The sequence below is a fragment of the Schistocerca nitens genome, chromosome 3 (genome assembly GCF_023898315.1).
Source record: "Schistocerca nitens isolate TAMUIC-IGC-003100 chromosome 3, iqSchNite1.1, whole genome shotgun sequence".
Lineage (NCBI taxonomy): Eukaryota > Metazoa > Arthropoda > Insecta > Orthoptera > Acrididae > Schistocerca > Schistocerca nitens.
Genome location: NC_064616.1, coordinates 604751701 through 604769407, shown reverse-complemented (window position 1 = coordinate 604769407; position 17707 = coordinate 604751701). Strand labels below are relative to the sequence as shown.

The window sequence follows — 17707 nt, the reverse complement described above, 5'->3', positions numbered from 1 at the left end:
CTTCTAATGGCTGTAATACTTGTGGTGGAACTCCAACATTCAGCTGTAGAGATCCTTCAGCTGATGCCAAATGATTCTCAGCACTGCAAATGTACTCCCCAGAATCAGCAATGTCAACACTCAAAATTTTTAAAATTCCAAAATTTTTATCCTGTAACATCAAAAATTACTTTATTATAAACTATTCATGCCAATGGGTGGTAAAAAATACATAAATCTATAAAAGAGAAATAAATAATGAGCCACCTCAGCAATGAACTGCAACAGGTTATTGAAAAGCATTTTATGATTCTTATGACTTAGTTATAGAATTGATTATCACTATATTAAACATAAATAAGTAAATAAACAAGTCTTTTTTTTTCTCTGACAATTTGTGACTTGATGGATAATGTGCAAAGCTGTTTAATAAGATAATCTCTGCATGCCTGTAAACCAGTCATTAATGATAATACTCAACAGTCTATACAAATAAAAAATGTACCCACATTTATCTCTAACTTTCTGTTTCAACATTTTCTGAGTGATACACAAATACATCTTATTCATAGTAATAACACCACAGAATTGCAGAAATTGTCATTAAACATTTCACTTAAACAAAACTGCCATAATGTACTGCTACTTGGCATGGCACAATATTGGGTGTTACATCATACCAATTACAAATATTCAGATTTTACACAACTCTATATATATATATATATAATAATTTATTTTAGTTTAATATTAATATTCACTTAAAGAGTATAAACACTTGTCAATCAAGAAATATTTCAGTTTCACTTTGAATAAGTTCCCTTTGTGGCACCTTATAGAGCTTGGTAATCTGTTGTACCATATTTGACCACTAATGCATGGACTATGGTCTGTTGTTTTTAATTTTGTTCTTTGTCTGTAGTAGCAGTCTTTATTTCTTGTATTATAGGCATGCATATCAGAGCACTTTGTTGTTTTGTTTTGATGTGTCACAAAAAATGTAATTAATTTGTAAAGATACAGTGAGTAGACTTTGAGGTATTTATGATGGACAAAGATTTCCCTGCATGAATCTCTATACCCTAATCCATGGATAATTCTGATTGCTCTTTTCTTTAGGGTTAATATTCTGTTCATATGTATGTCGGCAGCACAACCCCATATCTCTATCCCGTAATTAATCTGTGCAAAAATGGTTCCATAATAAATTGTTTTTAATGTCTGATGTGGAACTACTTTTGATAACTGGCTGATTAGATGTAATGAACTGCTGATTTTATTGCATAAAAATTTGATATGGTTTACCCATCTTAGATTTTCATCTAGGTGAATACCTAGAAATCTGCAGCCTTCTGTGTCCACTACTTCAATTCCACCTATGTTACTGATAGAGGTTTGGTGTGAGTTTGTAAGTTTAAATGGCAATAACTGAGATTTACTGACATTAACTTTCAAACCTTGATCTTGGAAATAAGTAGTTATTTGATGTAGTCCCTCAGTTGCTACCAACGTTAACTCCTCATTTTGTTTACCATGAAATAACAGTGAGGTATCATCTGCATAGGTTACCAATTGGGAGTTGAAAGGTTGCTCTATATCATTTATGTACACTAGGAAAAGGAAAGGGCCCAAAATTGAGCCCTGGGGTACACCTTGTGTGACTGTCTCATATTTGGACTGGAAATTAATGATCTGATTATTGATTTTGTAAGTCAGCTTTGTACACTGCTTGCGGTTAAATAAATATGTAGCCAGCAATTGCATGGATGCAGCATTTACATTGTATGACTCAAGTTTACTTAAAAGTAACTCATGGTTTACCAAGTCAAAGGCTTTAGTAAGGTCTAGAAATATGCCAGCTGTTTGCATTCCTTGATCAAGGGCACCACATGTTTTGTGAAGAAATTCCGTAATTGCTGAGATAGTACTATGATCTTTTCGGAATCCATGTTGTGTCTCTGTTAGGAACTTATTTCTCAAGAAATAGTCACTAAGTTGTGTCAGCAGCACAACTTCAAATACTTTGCTGAAGACAGGTATTAATGATACAGGCCTCGAATTTTGAAACCTCTTCCTAGGATCCTTTTTTATGCACTGGTTTAACTATGCTCTGATACTGCAGTTTAACAGGTGGGTGATTATTATAACTAATTCCTTATTACATTTTTTAATCACGATACCACTCAAACCATCCCATCCAGATGAGAACTTATTCTTTAGGTTATTTATTATCCTGCCTATTTCTTTTTCACTTACTTGTTTGAATTCAAAAGGTGGCTCTTCAAAGGGGCAGAGCTTTACCTCACTACTCACAATTGTGTTATTAACTGGGCTAACAGCTGCAGATATAAAGTATTTATTGAAAACATTGCAGACTTTATTAGGATCTTTAATTGTGTTTCCTTCGTGTCTTATATTTACAATTTCAGTTTCTGGCTTCAGTGTGGCTTTGCGAAATTGATTTACAATTCTCCATGAGGTCTTGGCTATATTGTCTGATTGAGCTGTTTCACTGTTGTATATCTGTTTTCTTAGATTTGAAAGCTCTTTCTTAAAGATTTTCTTGGCTTCGTTGTACTTGGCCTTAAAAACCTGCACGTTTGTTGACTTGTGTAACACATCCAGGTCCTGGATGTTTAGCCTGAGTTTTATCATATTTGCTGAAAGTATCAGTCCGTTGGTTTTTGCACTTTGGTTATGGGTGAACACTCTTTGTATTTTCTTAACAGGGCAGCATCTGTCAAAGTGTCTTAGCATAGTATCATAGAATTTGGCCCATTTGTTTTCAGATCCTTCAGTCTTGTAAACCAGATCCCAGTCCTCTATAGGTAATTTATTTCTTAGGGCAAGGATGTTACCCTCTTTTAGGATTCTTTTATTTTCGATAACTTTTGTGATTTTTGGGATGCTTGTGTTTATAGACTCTACAAGCTGGCATTTGTGGTCAGAGTAGTGAAAATCCATATTCCAGCACCTAACACTGTCTTTAATATGTTTACATAGTATAACATAATCAATTCTGCTAGATGTGGACTTTGTTACCATGGTATCACTATTTACTACATTTATGAGATTATATGAGTTAAGAGTATCTATTACCCTCATATTACACGAACTGGAAGATTTTGCCTCAATATTCACATCACCAAGTATAGTTAGGTCACTGGGACCACAACGTCCCACCACTCTACTAAATATGTCAATGAAGCTAACTACATCAGCCTTTGGTGGATGGTAAATACCAATAACTTTATGTTTTCTCATAACCTCTCTACATTCTTTGGTGTGGACTTCAATGCCTGTCACTTCAATCAAGCCTTCTTTGTTGTACTGGTCTAGATAGTTTATTTTCTTGTACTCGAGATTCTCACTAATGTAAACTGCCACACCACCATCCTTATGTTGCTGTCTACAATAACTATTTGCTAAGGAGTAGCCCTCTAGTTTACAGTAAATAATTTCATCAGATTTTAATCCATGCTCAGTTAACACTACTATATGAGGTGACTGTTCATTTACAAAAACCTCTAATATATTAAGCTTATTTCTAAGGTACTGTATGTTTAGGTGCATGAGCCTTAGTGGTATTTTTAACTGGTCACTCTGATTATCTTCCTTTAAAATGCACTGAGTTTGTTCACTTACATAAATTCTGGATCCAGGCATTAAAAGTGTTCCTGTTCTTTGGCGATCTTGCATTTCTCGATCTACTACCCAACCTGGCTTCTGTCTGTCTAGTTGTCAAGGTAACTGTTGAGGTGCCTTCTTGCTCCGTACAGTCCAAGGAGTTGCTGAACTGCCTGGTGCTGCAGTAACTGGAGTTGTATACTCCAACACATTTGATTGAGTAAGTGATGCTGAAGAGTCTGCAGTTGATGCCACAGCTTCTGTTATTTTAACTAGCTGGCTTGGCCAGTTGTTTTTACCCAATCCTGGGAATTTGTTAGTTGCTTTACTTTCCCACAAAAACATGTCACTTTGAACTCTGGGTTTTATTGGTCTTGAGGATCTTCTAGGAGCACAATGTGTTTCTGGACTTTTGAATATCCTGTTGCTGCAAACTGATCTTCCTACTCCATTGTTCATTACTGTCCTCTTGGCAACAATGTGGTTGATTTCTGGTACTGTAATTTTTTCTTGCTGTGGTATTATTTGCTCAGTTCCATCTGGATCCTTCCACTCAAGTGATATTGCAGGCTTTAGTTAATTTTTTGGAGAGATGACTGCAAGTAAAGTTCTGGCCATTTCTTCCTTGCCATTAGCATTTAGGTGTAGTCCGTGAGAAGTGTACCAGTCTCTGTTCTCAGGGACTGTTACAAACTGAGTGTTCTGGAAAGATTTCACTATTTTGGCTATTTTCCTATTTGTTCGCCTGGTTTCATCGTTCACACAAGACCAGCTTTCAAGATCATATCTATGGGGTATCCCTACTATGATTACATTTGTGTGCTGAAGCTTAATTAATGCTGATGTTATAGCTTTTAATGCCTTGTCTGCTTCGTTTTTGGCTACATCATTTGTGCCACCCCAGATTATAACTGTGTCATTCATTGTGAGATTTTGTAAATTGTTACAGATTTCCAGTATTGAAGATAATGGTGCACCTGGTATAACATTTCCTTAGATTATGAAATTATTATGACTTTGATGCATTAAGTTAGTTGCAACTGATCGCCCATGGCTGTCTGCAAACACTGTTATTCTTTTCTTGTGTTTAGGTGAGCTTTTTATGTTACTGCTGTGTCTGTTGTACGAATGTTTCTTACTACTTATGCTGTTTTCTTGAACTATGAAGTTTTTATTTACCTCAGTGCTTTGTTGTTCACAATTTTCATCTTTTTGTAGCACATCAAACTTATTCCTTGTCGTAATGTATAACGAGGAATCATTCAAAATTTTTTTCACATATTTAGATGTTGTTTTAGGTGTAATATACTGATTGGTTTTTGCAGCGATTTCGCTTATAGAGTTTTTGTTTTCGCATGATTTGGAACCTTTTTTTTTTTGTCTCTGAGTATTTCACCATCATTTTGTAACTTCTGTCGTGGGAGCTCGTCAGATTTACTTTTTAATTCTTTAACCTCATCAATGAGCACATTGATTATATCGTAAGTACAGTCTTTGTTATTCAAGTCTAGTCCTAACTCGTCTTCCATACACAGCCAGAACTTTTGTTTGGAGTTCACATTTACACAAGAGAAATGAAACACAGTTTTACATTTTATGCACATAATTCCTTTACAGACACGATGTCCACAGTAGCAGGGTCCTGAAACTTTTCAACTCAATGTTGCGTTTTGTTCGTTAGATGTAGTTGCTACACACTGGAATTTCTCGGATTCTGCATGTCTCCTTTCCGCAACTTTTGATATTTTAGTGCAAGCTAAGCACATCCTGTCACTGAAAGTGTTGTACTTTTTACACACGCAACACGTATTTTCGTAAATTTTACTCTTGTTTGTCGAGTAATTCGACTGATTATTTACAATTGGCGCCATGTTGCGAGGGACTTTCAGCTGCTCAGCATTTTCGTTTCTTAAATGCGAAATGTCATATCTCAAAATGTCCACAGTTTTTTGTAAACTTGAAATTCGTTCTTTTAGCTTCACGATTTCACTACTACAATTCCCATAGACACCTGTTTTTAAGGCACAACTGTTACTTTTGTTCACTTGATCACTACATACATCCGTACTAGACGCCATCTTAATCACATAGTCCATGTATTCATTACTAAACAGTCAAGTAACCAACAGAGACCAAGCTCACTTAATAAATAATTTACTGGAAAAGTGTAGACTTAGTATAACTATCTACTGAAGTTCCACTAATGTCAATGATTAATAAAACCACCTCAGCTATATTATTACACATCTATTGTGTTACAGTGACTAGTTTTAGTTTTTGAACATCTTCAGGTTGCCGAGTTGTGCAAAAGTAATGACATAAGTCTGGTTGTCACAGAGAATGTTACAGACCAAATCCAGAACACTGCTCATAAACATTCAGCTTACTGCCTGGCAGATGTTGGAGACTATGTAACTGGAAGCAGCATGCCATGCACCTCACTATATTTCTGCCAGGCAATGGGCAGAATATTTATGAGAAGTATTTGGATTTTGTCTTTAGGATTACCTAAAACAACCAGACCACATATATCATCACTTTAGCACAACTCAGCAACTCGAAGATGTCCAAAGAACAAAATTTACCATGAAACTACAAATGTACAACAATAAAGTTGTGATGGTTTTTATTAATCATTAAATTTTGCATGTAGTTAGAAGGAAGACAATCAAGAATAAAAGAACTTCAGAAGACTTCAAAAGCAAACATGAAGGTAATCTTTTATGCAGGCATGAAAAGAAAGCCAATATTTTAACAACCATCTTCTTCAATTATTAGACAAATGAATCATTTTTCCACTTGAGCTGTTATTTATTTTAATTTTTCCTTTGTCTCACAACTAGTTTACAGCTAAATACACTGCCATACGTAAGGTATCTTTTTCTGGCTCAAACTCAGGATAATGGCTTAAAATGCCAAAACTAGTTGTGAAATGAAAAAAACTAACCTAACCTAAAAGAAATTAAGTAAATAACAGCCTAAGTGGAAGAATGATATATTCATTTTTCAGCAAACACTTTTCGTCAGTGTCAGAGCCAATAGGGCTCTGTTAACGAAAATTTGAGTCTTACACTGGAAAACATTTTCCTAGTGAAAGAAGCTACTAAGGTCATAAATATAAGCATGGGTATTCACAACCAAGATACAAGGCACAAAAAAGCCTTTTACCTGTTTAATGGAAGATTAACTTTAACAGCAAAAGTCCCTCTGTGAAAGGAGCTGTTTTTAATAATTTGTTATCATATGAAGTTATGACGATGACAAGAGATACTTCTAAAAAGCAACTTAAGCAGTGGTTTATCAAAAAAATGCCCCTATAACTTAGATCTAACATGAATAATAATTCAGGACACAATCCTGTGCTAGAAACAAGTATAGTAATTGTAGTATATTGTAAAATATTTGTAATTTGTAACTATAAAAATTATACATAGTTAATTATGACATACATGTAAAATTACTTGTTATGAGCAGATAATAAATAAATAAACATCTGTGGAATGCATATTAGCACTGTCACAATATTTTAAATTGAGAGAACAATCATTTCTCTGAAAAATAAAAATTCCACTGAAGTAGATAACATTTCTATCAATTCTCTTGAAATTAATTCTATAACTGATGTGGTGAATCACACTTTCAGTGCATCCTTACAACAAGGAACTATCCCTGACAGACTTAAATTACTCTTGTGAGACCCCTCATGAAGAAATGTGACCAAAATTGATGTTTCAAATTAACAACCAAAATCCCCCCTGACAGATTTTTCAAAAATATTGGACAAAGCTCATGTGAGAAGTGATTTTGTAACATCTAGAGGTATTTAATATTCTCAGGAAATGCCAATTTCATTTCTGAAAAGGCCTATCAACTGAACAATCACTCTATGCTTTTATAAATAAAGTCTTGGTATCCCTGAATGGCAAAATGGGACAACAGAATTGATTTGTGTCTTGTCAAAAGCCTTTGACACTGTAGATCAAATGCTGTCACAGAAAAGTAACCTTTTAGAAATAAGTGATACAACAAATAGATAGCTTCAGCCACACTTCAAAAATAGGAAGCAGAAAGTGTTATTAGATAGTATAGACAATTTTTGTAGTAGCTTCACTTCCTCAGAGTTGAAAATCATCAACTGTGCAGTGCTATGAGGATTAGTTCCTGGTCGTTTACTGTTCCTGATATTTATAAATGACATATCACAATGCAGAAACATACACTGAAATTTTGCCATTTCTGCAAATTATGCCAACACTCTGATTGATGGTCATACCCAGGAAAAATCTTCTAGGATTTATTAACAAACTTCTCATGGATTTAGCAAGATGTTTTAGTGTCGATGAGCGCTTACCATTCAATGTGAAACACAGGCAATAGAAAAAGTTCTTGGGTGTCATAATTGATTGCAGCATGAACTGATCACACCATATACAGTAAAACCTCGTTAACACGAATCTGAAGGGACCGAAAAATCGGGAGTTCATGTTAAAAAAAATTCATGATAAGTGAAAAACATAGATTTTGATAAGTATACATGGACAGCAGTACACTAATGTATTACACACTACACTATCAATCACATTATTGTAGACTTATAACACTATAAAGTGATTGTAAAATTACAAGTACTCACAAATTATGTTGGAAAACATTTGGTCATGGTTCACTGATGTTCATGGGAACGATAATATTTTGTAATTTCACAACCAATTGTAATGATAGCGTCTGTACACCCAGCAGTGATGTCAGATGTTGAAGCAAACCATTCTAAACAGTCCAAGACTGTAAACATCTCCTGACGGGTAAGTGGAATGGTATCTGTATTCTCTTCCTCTTCACTTTCTTCTAATGGCCCCTTTTGCACCTTGTTCACAGCTTTTGGCACACCCAATTCCACAGAAGCACACATGGCAACATCGTCATCTACACTAATGAATTCTTCGAAACTAATCGCAGGGTTCGCAACATCCTGCAGAACTGTCCATTCATCAGGTGAAGTGGCATCTTCTAACTCGTGGACATCTTAAGTGTTGCTATGTCTCCAAGCTCTGTTAAAGCACTTCCCTATATGATGTGGTGATACTGAGTTCCAGGCTCCTGTGATGGGTTTTATTGCGTCAAGCAGATTCCAATTTGGGGTTGCACTATTGTTTTCAGCAGCACGAATTGCAGCTCTTACAAGTCGCTTATGATAGGCTCTCTTTATGAGAGAGATTATGACTTGGTCCAAAGGCTGAAGGTGGCTTGCGCTGTTGGGTGGAAAAAACTGAACCTTTATGTTGGATAGGTTCAGATCATTAACGTTATGGGCAGTACATCTGTCCAATGTAAGAAGAACATGTCTATTTTGAGCAACCATTCGACTGTTGAAACGAAGAAGCCACTTGTGAAACGATGTGCCATCGATCAAAGCTTTCTTGTGGTGAGAGTAGATGCAAGGTAGTGTCCATATTTATGTTTTTAAAACAATGTGATTTCTTGGATTTACCGATAACCCAGGGAGAAAACTTCTCACTGCCATCAGCATTACAGCACAGTACAACAGTCACACATGACATGTGACACTTATAACCTTTTATCCCCAGGGTGCGATTTGGAAAAAGATTGTGGAAAAATCCAGTTTCATCCATGTTAAACACATCATATGAGGCATACTTTTCCCTCACTTGGTTGAATTCATGCAACCAGCTGTTCGTACTTTCTTCATCAACTTAATTTGCTTCACCACAAATTTGTACAGATTAAATTGAATGTCTCTTTTGGAACTGATACAACCAACCAGCAGTACAACAGAAGTCTTCGGTGCACATATCTTTAGCAATATCATTTGCTTTTGACTGAATCACAGGGCCAGTTATAGGTATGTTAGATGCATGCATATGATTGAACCATTCTAGCAGTAACTTCATACTTGGCAGTATGAAGTCGTTTAGATTTGTTTCCAGAATCTGATGCCGCAGCATCAATCATTTTTTCTTGATTCTTAATAATCATAGAAAAGTAGATTTAGGTATTCCAAACTGCTCTGCAATTGCTGTTTTCTTGGTACCAGGGTACACTTCATCTAGAATCATAAGCTTTAACTGTTCATTTAGAGTTGTCTGTTTCCTCTTTGCCACTTTCGCGTGTTATGGTACCGGTTGTAACTGTAGTTTTTATTCAGTATTCCAACTTGATACATCTACGACTAACAGAACACCTGTCAAATCGGGCACTGAGTACATTCCTAAATGCTGCTGCACACATTATAGAATGTCTTAAAAATGTACAGCATACACTGATTGTTGGGGTGATAATTGCAGCTACCGACCTACAATACGTTAAAAACGAGTCAACAATAAGTATAATTAGCTTTGTAGTTACATTTCCTACATTCATTTCGGAAAAAAAAATTATGCTTTAGAATACTCTAAGGTCGGAAGTTTGTGTTACAGTGAAATTTAATTATGCTAGGGACTGAAACAGAGTTTGTAATTCGCCTTAACCGAAATTTGCGTTAACCAACAAAACATACCATAAGAACTAATGCATTCCTGGTGGGACCAATATTTTTTTTGCGTTAACCGCGAGTTTGTCTTATGCGAGTTCACACTAATGAGGTTATACTGTATTAAACCTTCAAAAAAGACAGAGCTCATTTAGTTTTACCTTACATTATTATCTCTTACAGTAGGAACTTAAACATTATGAAAGAGCCACCCATGGATACTTCCACTCTTTGATGATTTACATTTTGGGGAAACCAGTCATTAGCAAAGAAAATATTACGTGATGTAAGATAACAAGTGGTGCAGACTCTAGATTTAGCTGCAGAAACCTTTTCTGGAAACTAAAAATTCTTACTACTACTTTCCAATATACAGTTTTGCTTATGTGTTTCATTAGTTAAAATACAGTGTTGTATGAAAGAAACAGCAAACATCATGAATACAAGGCAAGATGGAAAGATGATTTTCACAGTGGTTGTGAAAACGTGATGATGGTGTACAAGAGGATGCATTTCACTTGCAAAAAACTTTATAATGCTCTTCCTCCTTAAATTAAATGTAAATTTGATTACAAGTATACATTTAAGGAGGCTCTGAGTCTATTTTTTTGGGCAAGGTCGTTTTACAGTTTGGAAGAGTTTCTAAACCACAGTAAGAAACCCTTGTAGAACTATCAAACAATGGAAAATGCAGGATGGAATGTAACAATATTATGATAAGGCAGAGTGGTTCCAGGTGCCTGAGAGTGCAGTCGTGTGTGTGAGTTGCGTTTGTGTGTGTGTGTGTGTGTGTGTGTGTGTGTGTGTGTTGTTAATGAAGGCCAATGGCCAAAAGCTTTAGTTGTGAGAGTCTTTTTGTTGTGCCTATCTGCGACTCAGCATCTCCACTAATATGGTGAGTAGCAACTTTCCTTGTAGAACTATAAAATTTATGTGTGATGTAACGTGAGATTAAGCAGTCAAGGAAAGTTCTGATAGAATGTAAATAATCAGTTGGTGGTCTCCTTTAGCCCTAGATTAAACAATTACGTAGACTTAGTCTTACAGACTGGAAGAGTTTCTAATTCGCAGTGAAAAACCATCCTTGAACTGTAAAATTGGTGTCCTAGGTAATATAATGTAAGACTAAATAATTATGTGTACACTAATGTAACATACACAGTTCTTTTCTTTGTTTTTCACTTGCTATGTCTGGTATATAGTGCTATACAGCACGAATTAGCTTGTGTGACCATCCTCTGCAGCAAGTACAAAAATATTTGATTTATAAATAAAGAAAGTAAAAAAACTCAAAGTAGTTATCTCTTGAAGTCACAGTTTTCAATCAAATTTCTATAACTAGTGAAAGAAGACTGATAGTGCATCACAGCAACAAGGGCAAACAAGATGAAAAGTGGCAAGAAAAAGTTCAGAACATAAAAACACACTTATGTTTCACAAATAGATCTGTGAGCAGATTAGAGGAAATGGAGATGCCGACTAAAAACATGAAGGACTATCCCGCTTGGGATTCCTTAAAGTGAAGGAAGGTGAAACACATCTGGGAGAAATAAAATACAGTGCAGCAAGAGGGTGTTTTTTTATTTACAAAAAAATGTTATATACCAGTTTATGACTTACATTAATCTAACCTAGTTTCACATTCATCACTTTTATAACCTTACTACATATAAAGTCATGTGTTAAAAGGATCACACATGTCATACATAAGGCATGTGGACAGGAGCAGAGGTGGGTGTATATGGGCCACAGGCTAGTGGAGAATGAAAGCAGAAGGATTGTGACATGGCGGAATGTGTATTGCACTAATTCCCATCTGTATAACACAGAGAAGCTGGTATTGTGAAAAGGAGGAGGAGAGAGAGATCAAGATGACATGGAATGTGAAGCAGCCATTTAAGTCCAGCATGCTGTGCTCATCGATATGTTCTGCTTCGGGAATGTCAACCCTGCTCTTTGTCATAGATTGGTGGAGGTCATTCATATGGATAGGCAGGTGGTTGAGAGTCATGCCCACATAAATGACTGTGCTTGGTGTAGGGCAGTGATTTCGCTGGGCTGTGTGGGGAACTGCCTATGATAAGGTAGGCTGTGACTATGATGGGTCTGGAATAGAATGAAGTTCTAGTTGGATACATAGGACAGGACCTACATCCAAACCTTCCACAAGGATATGAACCATATAGCAATGATTTGGGAGAGGCATGGCATTTCATAGATAGAGTGGGCAGCAGAATACCACTTTGGGAGGGACACAGGCAACTCTGATCTACCTCTCCTACATCTGTAACATATTATTACTCTACAATCCCAATTATCTAAAGCCGAGCACACTTATGCCCTCACTCTCCAACAACTGGAAGAGCACTCCAAATACAATCTTCAAACATTACCATGTTCCTGTCTCAGAACAGCACTGACCAAAAAGACCCCGTTAATGGGCTTGTCAAACTCTCATAACATCCAACTCCTGTCTTGTTAGTCACTTCCATCTGACACATCCTCCAACACTCCCTTCTAACGTCTCACAAAACAAACGAAGAACTTAAATCCCACACAAGTTTCAGTTCACTCTAAATGTCTCGGCTTCAGCCCCAGACCCAAATCCAAACATGTTGAAATGGTCAAAGACTTATTCTCCTTCACTCAATCCCTGTAGTGGAGAAACTTTTCAGCAATCCTCTGACCAAAACTGAATTAAAGTCAGCATTTATCCTTGCTCTCCCACTTCATACTTCTGCTGAACTGTGACCCTATGACCCAACCACCTTCTAAACTTTCCAGCAATTCCTTACCTCCACCTTGCTTCACCTTCTTTCCTAGGTCCTTTTTCAAGGATACAAACCTCTCAGCAGACAAAAGAGCAGTCACCTTCAGGTTTAAAACAAACCCTGATTTGATCATCCTCCCTGGAGACAAAGGCTTTACCAAAATGTGATGAACTGCAGTGATACACTTGTGATTGGTTGCTTTATCATTTAGAGGCATAAGTATAGTGACCTCATCCCAGCTGCACAGCATAAACCACACAAACCCTTGGCATATCCCTGAATTTCTCTCCAAAATCTAGCCACTCTCTTCATCCCAGCTACTCCCCATCTTCCCACAAAATACACACACAAACACATTATATACATTTCCTCAAATCCATAAACTTTGCTACCCAGGACATCCAATTGTAATTGGTTACTCCGCCCTCACAAGAAGAATGTCAGCTCAATTTTACCACCACATCCAGTCCACTCTCCTTAGCTTAACTTCCAACACAAACTATTTCTTCAGGTTAAGACCTGCCCCATGCATCCACCCAGCACATCATATTCCACTCCCATCACAGACATTTCCATCCCATGAAACCAATCATATCATATACCATCACTTGCGAAAGTTCTGCACAGCATTTAAAATGAGCACGATCATTGGTCAGCTGTCTACCCAAATGAATGGATACCTAACATCCGTGGTCAACAGCAAAGCTGACCACTCTGTGGCAGAAAATGCCATTGATCCCAACATGCTTGACTTGAATGGCTGCTTCACAACCAGTTCCACTTGGATTTTTGCCCCAACACCAGCTTCTGTGAATTACATAGGTGGAAGCTGTCTTTACTGGAAATTAATTTCGCAGTTCTCCTGATTTTCATTTCTGCTGGAAACTGTCCCACACCCACCTCCACCCCAGTCCTTGTGTCTCCCACTGTACTACATTAACCTACACTCGCATTGTTTCTTCCTCTGTTCTATCTCCCTCTCCCACCCCTCCTTCCAACCCAGTTCATCATGTGGCACACACATCTTTCCTCATCTGTGCTGGGTGCACTTGATGATGCCACATTCCTACCCTGTTTCCTTGGTGTCTTTCTCATCCAACCATCCACCTCCCTTCCCCACCCCTCCTAGCTCTTTTATTTATCTGAAATACTCTTAGTTCCTCAAAAATACTTCAAGGTTAAAAAATAAACAGAAAGAAAAAAAAAGAAAAAGAAGGCATCAGCATTAATGACAGTTGCCCAAGTTTTTTCTTAATACCGCCAATTTGTAATACAGCAATGAGCTCAATAAGCAATCAAGTGGAGAGTGCATTTAAGGGGATTGATGGTTTGTGCTTAAAATATGAGTAAATAAATTAAAAATAAGTTTGGATTCTTTTGGGTACCCCTTTGTACATGGTATGTTTCTGAATATAGCTACATGCTGGCTATTTATAAGAGTCTCAATAAAACAATAGTCTATATTTAACAAGAATAACCAATGGCATTGGCATTAATCCATTGCAAGGCACATAAGCAATCAGAACTTTTCTCTCTCTCTCTCTCTCTCTCTCTCTCTCTCTCTCTGACACACACTTACACACACACACACACACACACACACACACACAGCTACATTGAGCTTCTGGACTACACTCTGCTGACACTGTAGCTCTGCAGCTCAACTGGAGTCCTTATGTTGGATAAAGTGGATGAGACGAGAAACAAGGCATGGAAGGGGAGGGAAGGGTGGCTGACAGTTGGTAGAGAGAGGCCATAGGTGTCAGGAAAGGAGTACATTAAAGAGATGTGGCACAGGAATGCACCATTCACCAGCACTGTTGAGTTGATGCATTACAGAATGATGTGGAAGAGTAGACTGGGAGAGGGAGACACAACAGAGGTGGGGGAGACACAGCAGAGGTAGGGGAGACTGCAGAGAAGAGGGAGTAGGTGCAGGATGAGGGAAATTAAAATTCTAGGGCAGGGGTGGAGGTAGGTGTAGAACAGAGTACTGCATAGATGCATGAAGGGCTTGTACCAATGGAATCTTGCATGGTTTGAAAAACAAATGTTGCTGCAAAACACGAAATGTAGAACACAGAATGCCTTTTGCTGCTGTGCTAACTCCATCTCCACTTGACATAAAATGCCTAAATAATGAGCTTGCAAGAGAGCAAGCACCTGCACCAGGTCAGGACTATTGTGGAATCAAAGAAAGTGTTGCAAAGACAAGTCCCATCTGTATAACTCAGAGAAGCTAGTGGCAGAAGGAAATTTCACAAGGACTTTCCATTATCATAAACATATTTAATATGACTCACATAACTAGTGATAAATTTAAATACAGTATGTTTCAAAAGATTTGTCTCATTTCACATGACTATAGCTTCTACATGAATGAAGAGGGAAGCTAGTGGCAAATATTAACTTATGCATAGAGCTACAAAGATTTTATTTCCAATAGAATCCTTCAATTTTACTAGGGTATGTCTTTTACATTCATGCACACACAAACAAGTGGTACGTTTTACAATAACATTTAGGATAAAGATGTTCATTTTCCTTCACAAATGTTCAATACAGCTGGCACTCGATGTATGATAAACATCAACTTGATAGTCACATTTGTCTTCTAATTATGTGAGTACATCTGGAGTTACCCATTCACTGTTGTTGTTAATGTGATGTGTCAGTTCATCCAGAGCTATTGGAATAGGAGGCACATAGACAGTGTTTCACAAACCCCCATTTCAAAAAAAAATCATGTAACATGGCATCTGATGATCTTAGTGTCCAATGGCGCAAAGTGAGATCCAGACACACCTTATTTCTGGTCCAGCATTAAAGACAGTTCTTGTAAGAAATCCTCTTACATGTAGGTACCAGCATGGTGGTGCTCTATAATGCTGAAAAATTAAATTTTTGGCATTTTCTTGCAGATCTGATTACTCTGTTCTCCATATTCTTATGTTGCTATGGTCCACTTTTCTACTGAAGCGGAACACAGCCTCATGACTGAACACTAAATGTTAAACGAACTTGTCATCTTCTGTCTCTATGCCCAAATCAATTCACAGAAGTCTACACACTGCAATTTATCACAATCATGACAAGCTTGTAACAACTGAATCCTGCATGGTTTGAAAAACAAATGTTGGTGTAAAACATGAAATGAAGAACCCAAAACTACACTTATTGCTACTGTGATATTGCCATCTCCATTTCACACACACTGGATAAATAATGAAGTTGCAACTGAGCAAGGAAGCTAGCTGCACCAGAGAGAGCTCTACAAGCAACCAAATGAATCAGCAACTTACAACTGGCACTAAGGTTGAATTTTACTTTGGATGCATAAGTTAAAATTCACCATAAGTAGGATGAATCTTTTGGGGACTCTCATATAGTTTCTTTAGCTACACAAGCTACAAAGATTTATTTAACAAAATAAATATACAGGGTGGTCCATTGATAGTTACTGGGCCAAATATCTCATGAAATAAACATAAAAAAAAAATTGCGAAACTTGTCTAGATTAAAGGGGGAAACCAGATGGCACTATGGTTGGCCTGCTAGGTGGCACTGCCATAAGTCAAACGGATATCAATTTCGTTTCTTTAAAATAGGAACCCCTATTTTTTATTACATATTCGTGTAGTACGTAAGGAAATATGAATGTATCAGTTGGACCACTTTTTTCGCTCGGTGATAGATGGCACTGTAATGGTCACAAATGTTTAAGTATGTGGTATCACGTAACATTCTGCCAGTCCAGACGGTATTTGCTTCATGATACATTACTCGTGTTAAAATGGACCATTTACCAATTGTGAAAAAGGTCGATATCATGTTGATGTATGGCTATTGTGATCAAAGTGCCCAACAGGGATGTGCTATGTATGCTGCTCGGTATCCCGGACGACATCATCCAAGTGTCTGGACCGTTTGCCGGATAGTTACGTTATTTAAGGAAACACGAAGTGTTCAGCCACATGTGAAATGTCAACCACGACCTGCAACAAATGATGATGCCCAAGTAGGTGTTTTAGCTGCTGTCGTGGCTAATCCACACATCAGTAGCAGACAAATTCCGCGAGAATTAGGAATCTCAAAAACGTCGGTGTTGACAATGCTACATCAACATCAATTGCACCCGTACCATATTTCTATGCACCAGGAATTGCATAGCAACGACTTTAAATGTCTTGTACAGTTCTGCCAGTGGGCAGAAGAGAAATTCTGGGACAATGACACGATTTTTTGCACACGTTCTATTTAGTGACGAAGGGTGAATCACCAACAGTGGTAATGTAAACCGGCATAATATGCACTATTGAGCAACGGAAAATTCACAATGGCTGAGACAAGTGGAACATCAGCGACCTTGGCGGGTTAATGAATGGTGCAGCATTATGGGAGGAAGGATAATTGGCCCCCATTTTATCAATGGCAATCTAAATGGTGCAATGTATGCTGATTTCCTACGTAATGTTCTACCGATGTTACTACAAGATGTTTCACTGCGTGACAGAATGGCAATGTACTTCCAACATGATGGATGTCTGGCACATAGCTCACGTGCGATTGAAGCGGTACTGAATAGTTTATTTCATGACATGGCCCGCACGTTCACCGGATCTGACATCACCGGATTTCTTTCTGTGAGTAAAGTTGAAGGATTTGTGCATCGTGATCCACTGACAATGCCTGACAACATGCGTCAGCACATTGTCAATGCATGTGTGAACATTATGGAAGGTGAAATACTCGCTGTTGAGAGGAATGTCGTTACACATATTGCCAAATGCATTGAGGTTGATGGACATCATTTTGAGCATTTATTGCATTAATGTGCTATTTA

General features: G+C 37.4%; 1 protein-coding gene across 1 annotated transcript in view; it reads right to left on the bottom strand.

Annotated features, from left to right (window-relative positions):
• Positions 1 to 17707, bottom strand: part of LOC126248535 (hemicentin-1-like) — an 838517-nt gene that overhangs the window by 511535 nt on the left and 309275 nt on the right. Inside the window, exon 15 of the mRNA XM_049949594.1 lies at positions 1 to 151. Within this exon, the coding sequence (XP_049805551.1) occupies positions 1 to 151 (151 nt within the window). The remainder of the gene's footprint in view (positions 152 to 17707) is intronic.